The sequence below is a fragment of the Rhinatrema bivittatum genome, chromosome 4 (genome assembly GCF_901001135.1).
Source record: "Rhinatrema bivittatum chromosome 4, aRhiBiv1.1, whole genome shotgun sequence".
Classification (NCBI taxonomy): domain Eukaryota; kingdom Metazoa; phylum Chordata; class Amphibia; order Gymnophiona; family Rhinatrematidae; genus Rhinatrema; species Rhinatrema bivittatum.
The window spans coordinates 217,693,954-217,711,603 of record NC_042618.1 but is presented as its reverse complement, the minus strand read 5'-3'; the positions used below and the strand labels follow the sequence as shown (position 1 = coordinate 217,711,603).

At 41.9% G+C, this 17,650-nt stretch overlaps 1 protein-coding gene across 3 annotated transcripts in view; it reads right to left on the bottom strand.

Annotated features, from left to right (window-relative positions):
- Positions 1-752: 752 nt before the first annotated feature.
- NUP37 (nucleoporin 37) overlaps positions 753-17,650 on the bottom strand; it is a 62,306-nt gene continuing 45,408 nt past the window's right edge. For all 3 annotated transcript variants that reach the window (XM_029599697.1, XM_029599699.1, XM_029599698.1), the window contains 4 exons: positions 15,345-15,526; positions 5,827-5,877; positions 4,430-4,523; positions 753-982 (listed from right to left, as the gene is read on the bottom strand). In XM_029599697.1, coding sequence (XP_029455557.1) covers positions 869-982; positions 4,430-4,523; positions 5,827-5,877; positions 15,345-15,526 — 441 coding nt within the window. In that variant the 3' untranslated portion in view covers positions 753-868. The remainder of the gene's footprint in view (positions 983-4,429; positions 4,524-5,826; positions 5,878-15,344; positions 15,527-17,650) is intronic.

Below are 17,650 nucleotides of genomic sequence, written 5' to 3'. Positions count from 1 at the left end.
TAAATGTTATGTGCACTGCTTGTTAAAATTATTTCTCTTAAAGAAGTTTTGTTACAGTAAAGACTTGTTTGGAACACCAATCTGAGTGTGAAAAGGGGGCGGAAGGGTTGGGGTCCTGTAACAGAAGTGAACCCTTATTGCTGTGGTGTGCTTGGCACAGCCTATGGAGCGAACCCCCTAGGCCCACACCGAAAGCTGGCGGATATACCCTGGGACGAGGCTTGGTTGGGAGTTTTACCTTTCCAAGCCCCTTTTCTCTGCAGGTTGGTCCCTTGGGTTCCTCAGAACGGCAGGGCTTAGGCAAGAGTCTCTTAGGGTATAGATTGATAGAGAGTCCAAGTAACTTGTATTTGTTGATGCTAGTTTAATAAAACTTTGAAATACAAAAAAATAAAATAAAAAAGATACACACAAGAGAATAGATGATTATATGCAAACAGAAGGTACCAGTATTAAAGGTGTCAATATTATAATCCCTCCATTTTTGGAGAAAACATCTGCACATTTTGGTGCTGTGTGTGTAAGCTATAATGAGTGCCTGATATGTACCTAGTAGGTTAGTATTTTGGTTCAAGGTGGCTATGGTTGTGTGTTTCACAGTAAGTATTGCACCTCTTCTTTTCTGTGTTTGGTATAATTACTGGAATTTGCACTTTGATTGGTTTAGTAACCTATATAACCAAGCCGCTGCACCTCTTCTCCCGACACACACACCATGCAACCTCATCTCATAGTTAGAAAGCACATTAAGATTCAAAGCTAGTCATTTATTTTATTGCTAGTAAAAAGAATACAAAAGCAAACTCAATAAAAATGTTTTACAGAAAGATACAAAAACCTTTGCAATTGTAAACATATATAAATCTTTTTACATTTCAGTCACCCAAAAAAACAGTTTACGGTATCCTCCCATCACACAAAGCGGAAGAGACCGGTGCCAGCTAAGACCAGATCCCACAGATGCAGAGCCAAGAAGAATGGGCTAAAAAAAAAGGAAAAAGATGTATTAACGGTCCATACAAAAAAACCCAAAAACATTTAATTCACTTGAATGACATCGATGGGAAAAAGAATCTCACTAGGACTTTCCTCAGCACCTAACTAAACCACGTGAAATTTGGCTGCTATGACTCACATTAATGCAGCTTACATTATAATGAACGGGACCTATATACTAAAGTATTACCGGGCAGTAATGTGGTAATCATATGAACATAAGAACTTGCCATGCTGGGTCAGACCAAGGGTCCATCAAGCCCAGCATCTCAATTTCTTTCATTTTCTTTTCATCTTTCAAATATTTCCTCTGTACCTAATCTTTCTCCCCTCAGTGGAAGTCTGCAGCCTTAATCTTTTGGTCTTCCTGGCATGACTGTGGCAATTGCTCTTTGTCACAAACTTGCTTTGTCCTAGATGGCAAGATCAGGTGTTTTTGTTACAAATGCCATATATGCAAATATATATAAAATTAATCAAAAACTCCAATTTTTTGTACTAAAATGAAAAGGTTCACTGCTTAACTAGATGCTCGGATAAGAACAAAATGAGAATGGCTCATTCAAAACCTCAGATTATTTAAATAAACATGCTTTGGTATTTGTTATTACAATCTCCACGATTGGACATATCACACCTGACTTCCCAGGAAATACAAAACTTATGCCCAAGTTTCCCTATGGCACCATATACATGTCACAAGACTACATTTGATTAGATAAAAATATAAAAAAAACTTTGGGCAAGTATATTAAAATTTGCATTTTCTCAAATCCTCTCAGAGAGCAAAAGAATATTTTTTTTTATCAAGTTTTAAAATTCTCTAAAGGCATAAAATCGAGAACCAAATAAAAAATGAAAGCTTCAGTTTCCCAAACAAAATAAAAATTCTCGTGTGGGTGTGTGTGTGTGCATGCGCACTTTCATTGTACATTATAAGGGTACTTTTTACTTGCAGACTTTGTGCTAATTTTCAAAGCGAAAGTATTATCTTTAATAAGAAGCACAAACTCACCCTTGCTCTTAGGGTGGGGAGTGTCATTTGTGTGGTTACATTTGCATGCATATTTTTGAAAAGCAGGAGTGTGTGTTTAAATCCAGACTCAGCCCCCCAGGATGCCTAGTTTTTGTGCACATAAAAAGCATGTGAGGAATCAGGTACGCATGTACCTTTATGCGTACAAACCCTGGACAATTTTGTAATAAAAAAACAAAAAGTCAATGTGATATCAGAGTTAACAATAAAACATTCTTGGGTGGAATTTAAAAAAAAAAAAAAAAAAAAAAAAATCGGTCGTGCGCATAAATTCTGGCTTTTACGCATTTGGCCGGGCCTTGCGCTCACCGAGCCAATTTTCAAAGAGGCCCGGCCACACACGTAAAGGCTGGTACGTGCACAAGTGCCGGCCTTCCTGCAAGGTGTGGGCGGGCCAGGACAGCGCCATTGTTTGGGAGCTGAAGTAACTTGCAAAATATAAAAAATAGGAAAAAAAAAAAGGTAGGGTTAGGGGGTGGAGAGGAGAGGGGGAAGAGGAAGGGAGGTTAGGTAGGGGGTAGGGAACTGGGGAAGGCCGGGATGCGTCGTCGCGCAACATTTGCGGAAGTCTACCCCCTTTTGCATGCGCGGCCCAACAATAACATACGCTCACATGTTATAAAATCGGCGCGTCCATGTGTGCGCCCACATGGACGCGCATGCGCTTTTTTAAAAATCTACCCCACTGTGTCATATAGCACCAAACCAGTTAACTGGTGTCAGCAAGCCAGACAGTGAGCCCATACATGCTACATGGTTGGTTTTCTCTATCATTCACCCATAAGTCCACTTTTTCACATTTCTTTTTGATGAAGGCATTTAAAATCTCTGAAACAATATCAGCAGACTGTGTACATGAACATCTTACTTCAGTACACTCCTATTAATATAGCTAAAGTCCAAATTCCAGTCCTATGGAACAAACATAGAATTTTAGCTCAGTTTTATTTTATTTTTGTTGTTAACTTGGATATCACATTTGCTTTTGTGATTTTTTTTTTTCCGACTTGGGTAGCAACTTGTTTTGGCTTTCCTTAAAGTATCTATGCAATTTTATAACAAGCCATTTACGCACATAAACCCGAGTTTTATGCAACGTGGATGGCTTTGAAAATTGTCCCCAACATGGACAAACATGAGTAAGGACAGCTGGTGGTGTCACAAACATTCAGACACATGGCTAGGGCATCTTGTACCTTTCACCCTTTTGCTTTGAGCTCAATACGTGTGTGGAAACGGTCTATTTTAAAAACATGGTAAAATTAAAAAGCAGCCTGAAATTTGCATGGTTTCGGGCAATAGCACAGCACTTTAATTTATGACACCCCTTTATTATATGCACATAATAAAACAAAGTTTTAATAAAATAAAACATATAAAAGTTGTCAAAACATAATTAAAAATCCTAAATAGGTTATCAGGAATTATGAGTGCTAAATAAAACATCTAACTCTATAGTTTCAACAATAAAAACAAAAAAAAATATTTATATTTCAGAAATCTGATGGAATAACTATGAGACGGGCTTTTCTTAGGAAGAAATTCCATAGGGATGGAACGAAGCAAGAAAAGGCTGAACCCCCAAGTCTTAAAGTTAATCTCCTTCACTGAGGGAACCAAGAGGAAAGCCCCCAGGATTGTTCTTAGTGGTTATGAAGTGTTCTTGGAGATAAAGCTGACTTTTATCATCAGGGCTTTGAAAGCCAGAGTTAATGCTTTAAAAGTCAGGTGGAAATAGGCAGGCATCCAATGTAAACTCTTCCAAACATGGTTTATACTCTCCCTGAACTTGTAGCCCATCAATACATAAGCAGCTGCATTCTTCTTCATTTTTAGTCTCCATACAGGCTTTAAAGGAAGGCCCACTTATAAGGAATTACAATAGTCTAAACAAGAGGAGGAGATCAAGGCACAGATTCGTGCATCCAAAATCAGAGTTAAGCTAGTCCAGCAGTTGGTATACTGGATGGAGTTCAGCATAGGCACTCTCAGTAACCTTTGTGATATGCGACTCCATACTCAATCTTGAGACTAAGACTACACCCAGACGATAATCCTGGTCTGTGATGTTTGCCTTTACCAAATTATTTCAACACTGCCATTCAGAAAACTGGACCAGCTGAACTTCTTCCAGAAAACAGATGGTTGTTAAAAAAACAAAAAAAAAAAAGAAAAAAACCACAACAAAAAACAAAAAACCCCCCCGAATCTCAAAATGACATTAACTTTCAAATTAAGCTCTCTAGATTGTGGTTGAAAGTTATCGTAAAAACAAAGTAGGTATCTAAGCTGAAAATTGCTTCTACCTCCTTCCTCCCTACAGATTTACAACATATCAAAATCAAAGTCCTGCTATAAACCTTGAAATGTAACTATATTGTGGATGCTGAATGTTACCTGGCTGTGTCCAAAATGATGAACCAGAAGTTGGCTATTCATCTTTCCAGGACACCCGGTAGTTGCAAACAAGTTTTCATTTGCTTTGCACCACCTTTAAAAAAAAATTTAAAAAATTTAAAATAAAATAAAAGACTTACTGAGTTTGAATATGAAACCAGCCCTAGCACAGGAAGACATCTCTGTGCAATAACTATACATTATTCAAATTTAGCATATACTTTATTCCACTGCACAATAAATGCATGCTTGGCCTTCCTTTTTTCTAATGAACTTTTCCAGCTCCTTGATTTAGTGAGTGCTGCCTTCCCATTAACCCATCAGCCAGAAAGCAAGGATGAAGAGAAGACGGCCTCTTTAAAGAATGTCATTTGTACTGTTCAAACATTCAGAAAACTAGAAACTTTCTAATCCTAGCTGACCTTGCTTAATCTAGAAAAGAAAAAGAAAGATGTATAGTCTGGGTTTTGCTTAAGGCCTTCACCTGCTTTGCTAGATAATATTAATATCTGTCCTTTGCATGATTTGTTCTTTCTGGATACTTTACATGTGTGTTGGTTCAGAATGGTCCTATTATGGGACCTAATGCTCTAAGCTCATAACTCCCTCATCAATTTATGCCATCAACCCAGACTGAAGACCACTGACCTATACCAATGACATGAAACTAATATACCAGAGGGACAGGGCTGCTCTTTAAGGTCCCTGCCTGCGGTATCTGGGTAGACCAGGGTTAAGATTAAATTGACCTTCTAGAGGTCGATAAAATGGAGTGCCTTGTAACTTGGTGCTAATAATTGCTTGGATCTATCTGAGAAATTCTTGGAGTGGTAACAAATACGTCTATGGAGGGTGATTTTTCAAGAGGTCACACAACATGCCTGCGTATAATGGCCTGGCCGAAAAACACCCTCCCCCCCAAATGTAGCTAAGTGTGCACATGTTCTGCAACAGGCGCAGCATAGCTCAGGATCTGGATGCACAGGGCATGCCGCTTTAGCCACGGGAGAGAGGGGCATTATTTTTGGGCATGCTGGTCGGGGGAGGAAAACAGCATACCAACAATCTTTGTTTTTCAAAATGTACATGCGCCATTTTGTCTCTCTTCCAGCGCCCACACAATCAGCAGATGCAAAGTACGTGCACACTTTAGCAGCTGCATACTTTGCAAGCTAAATTTTCAAAGAGAAACAATACGGGTGGCTTCTCTTTGGCAGTCTGTGTAAAGAACGTGGGCTACCTGAAATATTGCCTCATTAAACACCCTAAACCTTCTTGGTGAGAAACAGATATAAAGAACCCGCTACAAACAGAAAATGCTGTATCTACCAAATCCCAAGGGAAAATACCACCATCTCTATCCACACTCATATGATGTTTTGATTATAAAAATGTACCTGAATACTCGAGCTCTGTCCACATGCACAGGCCTCTTATCTTGTGGATAGCTGTAAAAAAAAAAAAAAAAAAAAAAAAAAAAAAAAGTCAAATTAGAATTTTTTATTTTTAGCTACTGCACAGACCATACCTTTACCACATAAGGTCATTAACTTTAAACCATATTTAAAACAAACAAATTCAAAGCTTGGCTCTTGAATGTGTTTCACATAAAAGAGAGCTTATGGTGACCTATCTACAAAAGGAGGTTTTTTTTTCAGTGAAAAGACCCAGAGGAGCAAACAAGTGATGATACACCACAGGCTGTAATGGTGCAAACCTCTCACAAGGTAGTTGGTTTCACTATGGGAAATTTAGCATCTTCTTTTCACAAGGACATTAGACTTGTACATAACCCGACTGCTATGCCTACCATATTGCTTACGTTCCCTGTGCAAATGTGGGCCGCAAGCAATTCAGCACTCTACAGTGCAGTGGTCAACTGTAATTTATGAATGGCATGGAGAAATTTGTTCTTACCTAATAATCCTCAAGTCTAGTCAGACCAGTTCAAATGAATGGGTTATGCTCACAAACCAGCAGATGAAGACACAGATCAACAGGTCACCTTATATCCATGCTGACCTCAGCTTACCAGCATTACCTGTAACCAGCTAACTGTGGAAAACTAATTCCTTAAAAAAACCAAACCCCAAAACACCAGGCTTCCAAGTCTAAAATAGAAAAAACAGGAAAGTATAAATACTATTTTCAGATCTGAAATTAAAATATCTGCTTTGTACTAACAGTGCAGATTACACTGTTTTTTCCAGTATCCAACTGAAATGTAGATGTGCGTTTGGTAGAACTGGGAGGGTCCTAGACTGAACTAGGACTCATAGAAAGGTAATTATTAGGTAAACAACTACAACAACAACAACAACAACAAACCCCACACATTCTTCTCTCTTTTCATCTAGACCAACCAGTCCAGACAAATGGGATGTAACCAAGCTATTCCGGAACAGGCCAAGACAATGCCAAACCTACTCTCAACACTTCCGAGGTGAACAAAGTATCCTCTTTGGTGCACATGTCCAAATGATAATGCTTTGAAAAGAAATGCAAAGATGACCAAGTCACCATTTTACAAATTTCCAGTGAAGAAATCAGTCACAGCTCTGCCCATGAAGTCACTTGAGCCCTAGTGGAATAAACTCTAATCTACTTGGGTAAAGTCCTATCTCTATCCTCATACACTGCTGCAATGATTTCTTTAATCCAGCACGCTATAAAAACCTTTTTCTAAGTCTGTTGCACAAAACGAGCAGATGATTCAACCTTCTGAAGATAGTCATGACCTTGAGATCTCAAAAGAATTTTATTGACATCCAAACAGTTAAATAATCTGCCAAATCTGCATGTTTAGTAAACAAAGGCAAACAGCCTGGTTTAAATGAAATGCCATGACTACCTTCGGAAGAAAGGAAAGCACCATACTAATCTTGACCATATCCTTTGTGAACACCAAAAGGGGTTCCCTACAAGATTGCTCCTGTAACTCCAAAATCCTTCTGGCTAAACATATAGCTACCAGAAGTATTGCCTTTAAAGTAAGCAACCTCAGCAAAATCCCTCTAATAGACTCAAATTGCAGATCTGACAAGCAGGTTAATGCCAAAATCAGATACCAAGATGGAACAGTAACCCTTACTGGATGTCTAATGTGTTTGACCTCCTTCAGAAACCATGAAACATCCAGATGAGAGAACAAGGGCCTACCCAATACAAACCACCAATAGCATGCATAATTGCAACTTGCATCTTCAAAAATCAAGCCCTTAGAAAGCCCCTTTTGCAAAAACTCCAGAACTGGCACCGAAGCAGTCCTAAGGATTAACTGCCTACTGGCCCATTAAAAATTCTCCAAATTTTTATATAAGCTAAGGAAGTAGAGGACTTCCTAGCTTTCAAAAGAGTTTTTACTGCATCTTGAGAATAACCTTTTTTTGATTAGGTGAGTCCTTTCAAAAGCCAAGTCATAAGACAAAATCGAACCAGATCCTCAGGAAGAACTGGACCCTGTGAGAGCAACTTTCTGTGCCGAGAAAACTGCAATGGCTTCTCAAGAAAAACTGTAACGAGTTCTGCATACCAAGGATACCATGGCCAGTCTAGAGCCACCAGAATTACTAGACCCAGATGTCCTGAAATCCTCTGGATCACTCTCCCTCTCAAGCACCATGGAGGAATTGCATACAAAATCATCAGTCAGCCAATTCTGAATCAGAACATCCAGCCTAGATGATTTTTTTTTTTTTTTTTTTTTTTAACTGAACAAGCTCCTCACCTTCACATTCTTATAGGTCACGATCAGATCCACCAGTAGGACTCCACATCTTTTATTATTTGATCGAACACAGTCTGAAACAGCAACCACACCCCAGGGTTGATGATATTGTCACTGAGAAAGTCCACCTAGCCATTCTGTACTCCTGCTATGTGCATGGCAGAAATTACCTTCAGATTCCTTTCTGCCCACCGAATCAGCAAATCCACTGCTTCTGACACCTGGGGACTCTTGCCACCTCCTCAATGGTTCACATACATCACCGCTGTGGCTTTATCAGACAGTATCCTGATTGCCTGACCTCTTAGAAGAGGCACAAATTGCTGAAGAGCCAACTATATTGCTCTGGTTTCCAAATGATGGATGTACCACTTTGCTGCCTCCTCTGACCACTGTCCCTGAGCAACTTGTCCCAGACCATGGGCTCCCAGCCGGTCCAATTAGCATTGTCATCACAGGTACCCAGGTTGGAGTTTCAAGATCCACATTCAACTCCAAATTCTTGAAATTTTAGCCACCATTGCATACATACCCTGATTGTTTCTGTCACCGGTAGCCTCATGTAGTAATTCTGAGAATGAAGATCCCATCTGGACAGCAAAGGTCTCTGAAGAAATCTCATGTGCACCCTTGCCCAGGTTAATAGGTCCAATGCCACAGCCATGGAATCCAGAAGCTGTAAATAACTCAGATTCCTGACCAATAGCAACGAAAGGACCTGCTATTGTAATTTCTGAATACTTTTCTCTGTCAGATGAACACACTCCATTTTTGTGTCAAATAGGCACTCCAGAATATGAGGTTGCAAGCTGTTTTTGGAGAAGTTGACTATCCAATACATTTCTTGCAAAAACTGAACTACCCTCTTGGTGGCTACTGCACTTTCCTGTTCCAGCTTTACATTTAATCAGCCAATCATCCAGATAAGGATGCACCAAAATTCCTTCCCTTCACAGTGCTGCCACCACCACACCTTTGAAATGTCTCTGGGGCAGCGGCTAGTCGCTCCTCGAGGGCCTGCCTTTACTCCAGCTCCTGTGCGCCACACTGAGAGACCGTTGCGTGAGTACATTACCAACGAGGCTCTATTCCTGAACTCTGCATATCCTGCTATTACTCACAATATCAGTTCCTCTATTACAGCACAGCCATAGAAACATAGAAATGACGACAGAAGAAGACCAAATGGCCCATCCAGTCTGCCCAGCAAGCTTCACACTTTTTTTTTCTCTCATACTTATCATACTTATCTGTTACTCTTGGCTCTTAGTAACCTTTTGGTTCTATTTCCTTTCCACTCCCTACATTAATGTAGAGAGCAGTGATGGAGCTGCATCTAAGTGAAATATCAAGCTTGATTAGTTAAGGGTAGTAACCGCCGCAATAAGCATGCTACACCCATGCTTATTTGTTTACCCAGACTATGTAATTCAGCCCTTGTTGGTTGTTCTTCATTCCCCCTGCCGTTGAAGCAGAGAGCTATGCTGGATATGCATTGAAAGTGAATTTTCAGGCTTATTTGGTTTGGGGTAGTAACCGCCGTAAGAAGCAAGCTACTCCCCGCTTTTTTGTGAGTGCAAATCCTTTTTTCCACATTTCCTCTTGCTGTTGAAGCTTAGAGCAATGTTGGAGTCGCAGTAACCGTGTGTATGTTTATTGAATAAGGGTATTATCTCCAGGTAGTAGCTGTTATTCCCGCGAGCCACCCACTCTTCATTCACGTCCTCTTGACTTTATGGATCCACAGTGTTTATCCCACGCCCCTTTGAAGTCCTTCATAGTTCTGGTCTTCACCACTTCCTCCGGAAGGGCATTCCAGGCATCCACCACCCTCTCTGTGAAGAAATACTTCCTGACATTGGTTCTGAGTCTTCCTCCCTGGAGCTTCAAATCGTGACCCCTGGTTCTGCTGATTTTTTTTCCTACGGAAAAGGTTTGTCGTTGTCTTTGGATCATTAAAACCTTTCAAGTATCTGAAAGTCTGTATCATATCACCTCTGCTCCTCCTTTCCTCCAGGGTGTACATATTTAGATTCTTCAATCTCTCCTCATAAGTAATTCGATGAAGACCTTCCTCCTTTTTGGTCGCCCTTCTCTGGACCGCCTCCATCCTGTCTCTGTCCCTTCGGAGATACGGTCTCCAGAACTGAACACTGTACTCCAGGTTGAGGCCTCACCAAGGACCTGTACAAGGGGATAATCACTTCCCTTTTCTTACTCGATATTCCTCTCTCTATGCAGCCCAGCATTCTTCTGCCTTTAGCTATCGCCTTGTCACATTGTTTCGCCGACTTCAGATCATTAGACACTATCACCCCAAGGTCTCTCTCCTGCTCCGTGCATATAAACCTTTCTCCCCCATCGAATACAGTTCTTTTGGATTTCCACTCCCCATATGCATGACTCTGCACTTCTTGGCATTGAATCTCAGCTGCCATATCGTCGACCACTCTTCCAGCTTCCTTAAATCCCGTCTCATTCTCTCCACTCCTTCCGGCGTGTCCACTCTGTTGCAGATCTTAGTGTCATCCACAAAAAGACAAACAAAAGAGCCCACATCACACCAATTCTTCACAGCCTTCACTGGCTACCTATAAAAGCCAGAATCACATTCAAAACATTATCGATGATCCACAAGGATATTATGGGCATCACCCACCTAAATCTAAACTCGCAACTCCGCCCCCACACATCACAAAGACCTATCAGATATAACTACAAAGGTTCCTTATATGCTCCCCCGATCAAAACTTGACTAACAAAACGAGCACTCTCCACAGCTGGGCCCACCCTCTGGAACTCATTACTGCCGGATCTACGCCAAGAAACATGTCACATTACTTTTAAGAAAAACCTAAAAACGTGGCTCTTCCGGCAAGCCTTCCCGGAATCGCAAGAATACTCCGACACGGGTCAAAGAGCAAAATAGTCCACTATAAGTTCCATGACCGCCTATATCCCCTCAAGGCCCGATTACGCCTTATCTGGACAGCACACCTGTCTTGAAAGACTCCCTTGTTGATGCATTAGTTCCTTAGCTCATGCATTACTCATATTTATGCCCACCAACATTGTTAACGGTTACCTGTATATCCCAATTTAGCTCACCGTCTATTTCTAGCTATTTTCTACATTTATTCACGTTATTTGACGAGCTATTGCTGTCTATTTAATATTTATGTTCGTATGTTCAGAAAATCTGTTTATTGTAACGCCTTAACCGCGACAGTTTTGTTCTTTGGAAACCGACCTGATTTGATATTTGTATCGAGAATGTCGGTATTTAAAAATCCTAAATAAATAAATAAACCTTACCTTCTATCCCTTCCGCAATGTCGCTCACAAAGATATTGAACAGGACCGGTCCCAACACCGATCCTTGTGGTACACCGCTTAAAACTGCTCTCTCTTCAGAGAAAGTTCCATTTACCATCACACATTGTCTTCTGTCCGTCAACCAGTTTGCAATCCAGGCCACCACCTCGGCACTCATGCCTAAGTTTCTCATTTTATTCACCAGTCTCCTGTGCGGGACTGTGTCAAAAGCTTTGCTGAAATCCAAGTAGATGACAGAGTGCTCTTCCTTGATCCAATTCCTTGGTTACCCAGTCAAAAAAGTCAATCAGATTTGTCTGACAGGATCTTCCCCTGGTGAATCCATGCTGCCTCTGGTCCAGCAATTCTCCTGACTGTAGATAGTTCACTATTCTCTCTTTCAACAGTGACTCCATTACTTTTCCCACCACCGAAGTGAGGCTAGCCGGTCTGTAGTTGCCAGCCTCTTCTCTGTTTCCACTCTTGTGAAGCGGGACCAACACCGCTCTTCTCCAATCACTCGGCACCACTCCCGTTTCTAGGGATCTATTGAACAGGTCACACGGCGGACCCGCCAGCACATCTCTGAGCTCCCTCAGTATCCTGGGATGAACTTCATTAGGCCCCATGGCTTTGTCTACTTTCAGTTTCTCCAGCTATTCCCATACATTTTCTACTGTAAATGGAGTTACATCTACTCCACTCCCCTCCAGTTTCTTGTTAACTAGCGACGGTCCTTCTCCAGGGTCCTCTTTAGTGAACACAGAACTGAAGTATTCATTTAATATTTCTGCCATTTCTTCGTCTCTCTTCACACATTGATCCTTTCCACCTTTCAATTTCACTATACCACTTTGAACTTTTCTCTTTTCACTGATGTATCTGGAAAAATGTTTTGTCACCTCTCTACCTCCTTGGCAATCCTCTCTTCCGCTTGACTTTTTGCTGTCTTGATTAATTTCTTCGTCTCCCTCAGTTCTACCAGATAATCTTCTTTGTGCTCCTCCCTTTGGGATCTTTTATATTTCTTGAACGCTGTTCTTTTAGCCTTTATTTTGTCAGCCACCTCCTTTGAGAACCAGATAGGTTTAATTTTTCTTTTGCTTTTCTTTACTTTTCTAACATATAGATTAGTTGCCTTGGTAATTGCTCCTTTTAGATTGGTCCACTGTTGATCCACATCTCTCTCATTCTCCCAGCCTTTTAGTTCTTCCTCCAGGTACTTCCCCATTTCATCAAAGTCCGTGTTTTTGAACTGCAAAACTTGGGTCTTTGTGCTTCTTTTCTGTATCCTTTTTGTGATATTAAACCATACCGTTTGATGAACACTGGTGCTGAGGTGGGCGCCCACCTGGACGTCAGAGACATTATCTCCATTAGTGAGCACTAAGTCAAGTATAGCTCCTTCTCTCGTGGGTTCCATTACCATTTGTTTGAAACAAAGCTACTTGTAGGGCATCTACTATTTCTCTACTATTATTAGATTCTGCAGATGGGATTCTCCAGTCTACATCTGGCATATTAAAGTCTCCAACGATCACCACTTCTCCCTTCTTTCCTATCCTTTGGATGTCTTCAACCAGATCTCTGTCCAGCTCTTCCTTTTGGTTTGGAGGCCTGTAAACCACTCCAATAAAAATGGATGCCCCATCTTTTTTTAAGTCGGTCCATAGTGCTTCTTCATTGCCCCATCTTCCTTGCAGCTCAGATGCTTGGATATTGTTTCTGACATAAAGAGCCACTCCTCCCCCTTTCCTATCCTCTCTGTCCTTCCTTAACAAGTTATAGCCTGGTATTGCCGTATCCCAGTCATGAGATTCCGTAAACCACGTTTCCGTGACAGCAATAACGTCCATGTCTGCCTCCAACATTAGGGCTTGCAGATCTGGGATTTTATTACCCAAACTATGAGCATTTGTGCTCATAGCTTTCCAGCTTTCTTCGTTCAGGTTACTGCTGTTCCTGGACTCCTTTTGTGACCTCTTTAGTTGAGTTTTGTTATCCACTTTTCTCTTTGCATTTGTGCAAGGGAAAAGATTAGTGCCTCTGATGACAGAGTCATCCATCACAGTGAGCTTTTTTCTTTGGTTTCTGATCTGGAATTTCTGTATGCATTGGGTTTCTTCTCTCTTTTCCGATAACACTTCAATCTTTTTCTCAAGGACTTCTTCAGAATTTAATACAGAGAAGGCATTTTGTACTTGTTGCACTTGATACAGTGTGTGTCTCCGGAACACAGGTCTAATTCTACCAGAGCCCACTGTAATACTGTTTTTTAAGTTCCTTAATGCCCTGTGTGAGTGTGTGTGTGTGTGTGTGTGTGTGGGGGGGGGGGGGTAGAATTGTGGGCTGCACAGCTGTCAATAATGGGTGTCTGTGGGTTACAGGTCTTATCCTACCTGAGCCCATAGTAAATCTTTTTTTTCCTTTGGGGGATCCCATTGGGGGATCGCTGTTCCAGAGCCTGAGGGACTACAAGCCCAACCGAGCTACTTTCCAGCTCACTACTGCCACCTCTGGTGGTTTACCAATCCTGTATAATAAAAGAACTAGTGTATGTGTGTCTCCTACGCTGAGCCTGACCTGTGGCCCCTAACGGGACTTTCCCCCATGGGCGTGGTCATCTGCCACAGGTCCAGGGATCCACCCAAAACCCTTATAAATAACAGTGTCTCTCTCGCTCTCTCTCACACACATACACGCACACTCCCTCTGTCGAGAGAGAGATATGACAGATATGGAGAGCAGGAGATTTTTCAAATCCTTATTAGTTTTGATTATTGGGTGTTATTTGATGTGTCTGCTGTTTTGAAATATTTTATCGATGTTTAGGAAATGTTAAAATTATATATATATGGGAGGGGGGGGGGGGGGGCGCCAAAGGAAATATCTGCCCCGGGTGCCAAATATTATTTTAGGTACACCACTGGTTTGTGCCATCATGCCCCTCTGCCCCCCCAACCTGAAAGTTTGCACAACACAGGGCAGAAGGTATAAGGCAGGGGTGCTCAAACCAGTCGTACGGGCCCCCCCCAGCCAGTCGGGTTTTCAGGATATCCCTATTGAATATGCATGAGAAATATTTGTATACATAGGAGGCAGTACAATAAAATTCTCATACTTATTCATTAGGGATATCCTGAAAACCTGACTGGCTGGGAGGCACGTAGGACTGGTTTGAGCACCCCTGGTCTAAGGAACAGCACTGCAGTTGTGACATCTACAGTTAAAATATTTCAGTTTCTTGATACTGCTGTTACATGCTTTAATGTTTGATGATGATTTCAGAGAAGTGAGATTGTTTAACTGGCGGTGACATTTACTTTGGAAATTCATAAAACTGTTGTTCTCTTTATATACATTCACTCCTTCCGCTTCCCTTGGTCTCCCCTCTCTCTCCACTTTTTCTCAACCTCACTTCCTCCTTACTGATGCTGTATTACAGATGTTGAAGTCTGTGTGTTAAAAAAGCTGATGCTAGATGCCATTAAAATTCAGACATTTTTTTCCAGGGCATAGGGCTAGTAATATATGTATATGAGGTGGCCTGGCCTTGTAAGAGAAAAAAAAAAAAAAAAAGAGAGAAAATGCTGACCTAGCATGCTGACTACATTTCGGAAGAAGCCATGTTTGCTCCTCGATATCCATCTGTTGACTGTAAGCTCCAAGGAGCTGGGGTGACTCGTGTGCCTGTACAGCATTGTTTACACCTTGTGGTGTTTTATAAACATTTAAGAAGTATAATTCATCTTATAAAGGTAGGGCTTGGGTAATTGGACTTTTCTGCAGAAATAAACAGAAAATATTTTTTCTAACAGTGTTAAAAAAAAAAACCAAACCAAAACAGTAGAAAAAAAAAAATCTTGTACATACCTAGAGCGAGTCATATCCCAGATCAAAAAATCGTTTCCGGCAACTGCTCCTACTTTGAATGTGTTCTTTAAACACCAGTCTGCCGACATCAATGGCACCTGCTCGGACTCAAGTGAGAGAATAGCCTGATGGGTGAGAACATCGTAGAATCGGATTGTTCCATTTTTCTGTGCCACCATCAACTGTGAGAGAAAAATCAAGGTATTGACATATTGTAGCGTACCATACGTTTGCCTTCTTAAGAACAAGTAGGAATGTGCTGTTTGTTTCATTTGTTTAGTGCACACTAATGATTTGTTGTGTGTGATAAATTAGTACGTGTACAAAAATGACTGCACTCTAAATGGGCTCCCTGTATGTACCCAGATCAGTCCAGACTCCAGAGTTTGCCTCCCTTCCAGCAGAGGGAGAGACAGAAATATTTCTCAGGCACTGCCTTACAACCCAGTGTTCCACCTGCAACTCCTCAGTATTTCTCTGTCTCTCAGATGAACGTGGTGCACAACCTGCAGTTCTGAACCCGAGGAGGAGGAGAGGGAGGAGGAGAAGGAGGAGAGGGAGAGGGAGGAGGAGGAGAAGGAGGAAGAAGGAGGAAGAAGGAGAAGAAGAAGAAGGAGAAGAAGAAGATATAGGGAAAAGGAAGCTGAGTTTATTCTCCCAGGAGGTTGGCAGGTCCTGGTGGGACCATCCCCCCTGGTAGTAGGTGAAGGCGAGCAGGGTTTGGGAACCCCAAAATTGTACTCTTTCTGGATGCCGTGGATGACAGCTGGTGGCCCAGCTTTCTCTCCTCCAGCGAGGATCCTAAGTAGCCTCTGCCACTTTTTTCTCTTCAGGGAAGTATTCCTTTCTTTTTAATAAAGTTTAAAAAAAAAAAGTTTTAGGTGAAAGGAAGTGGAGACATGATGCTTGCAGTTCTGATCGCTCGGTCGAAGGGGGGTGTCAGAAGACGGTGAGCTTGCGTTGTTTGGAGGTTTTGTTTTTGCTTGCAGCTCTTGGCGCCCATTTTCTGCTGCTTACCGGCATCTGCCGTGTGGTCATAGTCAGCCCATGCTATGCCTTGCATGAGCCGTTGCTCGCTCTGTGAAAAGTTGCTTTCCAGCGTCACTAAGGCAGACCCAAGTTCCTGTTGCCTTCTTGAAAGCTCAGTTTAGAGCGCTCCCTTTCAAGGGCAAGCTGCTTTTTGGGGAAGATATGGAACAGCTGGTAAAGCACAAGCTCCTGGAGGACAAGGTGAAAGAGCAATGTTTTCTACCAGTTCGCTCTATGTTTCGCAGCCAAAGGCGTTTCCTTCAGAGCAGAGCTCCTGTTGCAACTCAGAGGCAGACCTTGGGGAGGTCGTAGTCTTGGTCCCAATCCTTTCGTGGACGCAGAGCAAATCAAGATGGCTCTGGTCAGGGGCTTAGTGGAGTCAAATCCACGTAATGAGTGGCGGCCAGCCCACTCCTCAGTTCCTATCTTCTGAGGTTGGTTGCCCCCCCCCCCTTTTTAAATTTTTTTACACGAGGAGTGGGTCAAGATAATTTATTTATTAAAGGCTTTTATATACCGACTTTCTTGATACAAATCAAATCAACTCGGTTTACATCGAACTAAGCAGTAACTATAACCAACTAATCAACAAGAGACATATTAAACGGAGCATAAAGTTACATTGTAACAAGGAAGCCTTAACTGGGAGTAGGAAAAAAAGAAAGGGAGAACGAAGATAAAGTACTATATACAATAGAGTATCGGAGGGAGGCAAGGAGCCGACCTCATGATGACTTGTGAGCGTAATTAGCGTTTGTTTATTTACATAAGTGATGGAACAGTTCTAGGTCAGGCTGTTGGGCTAGTGGCGGGGAAGGCTCGGCAGAACAGCCATGTCTTTAGTTTTTTTTTTAAAGTTAGAAGACAAGTTTCCTGCCCGAGGTCCGGAGGCATGGCGTTCCAGATGGAGGGACCTGTGATAGAGAATGTCCTGTCTCTGATATTTGAATGGTGTACAATTTTGATTGGAGGAACATGTAAGGATCCCTTGTCAGATCAGGTCAGACCAATGGGTTCTAAGAGTGATACGAGAAGGCTACGCATTAGAATTTGCTCATCCGCTAAGAAACCTATTTCTGGTATCTCCTTCTGTTTCCCCAGCAAAGCAGCTCATCATTCAGCAGACCATTCAGAGGCTGAGGATGCTGGGGGCCATTGTGCCCGTCCCCAAGGAAGAGTGGTGGACGGGGCATTATTTCATTTATTTCGTGGTGCGAAGAAGGAAGGAATCTTTTGCCCAATACTGGATTTGAAAAAGGGGAACGTAGCTCTCAGGG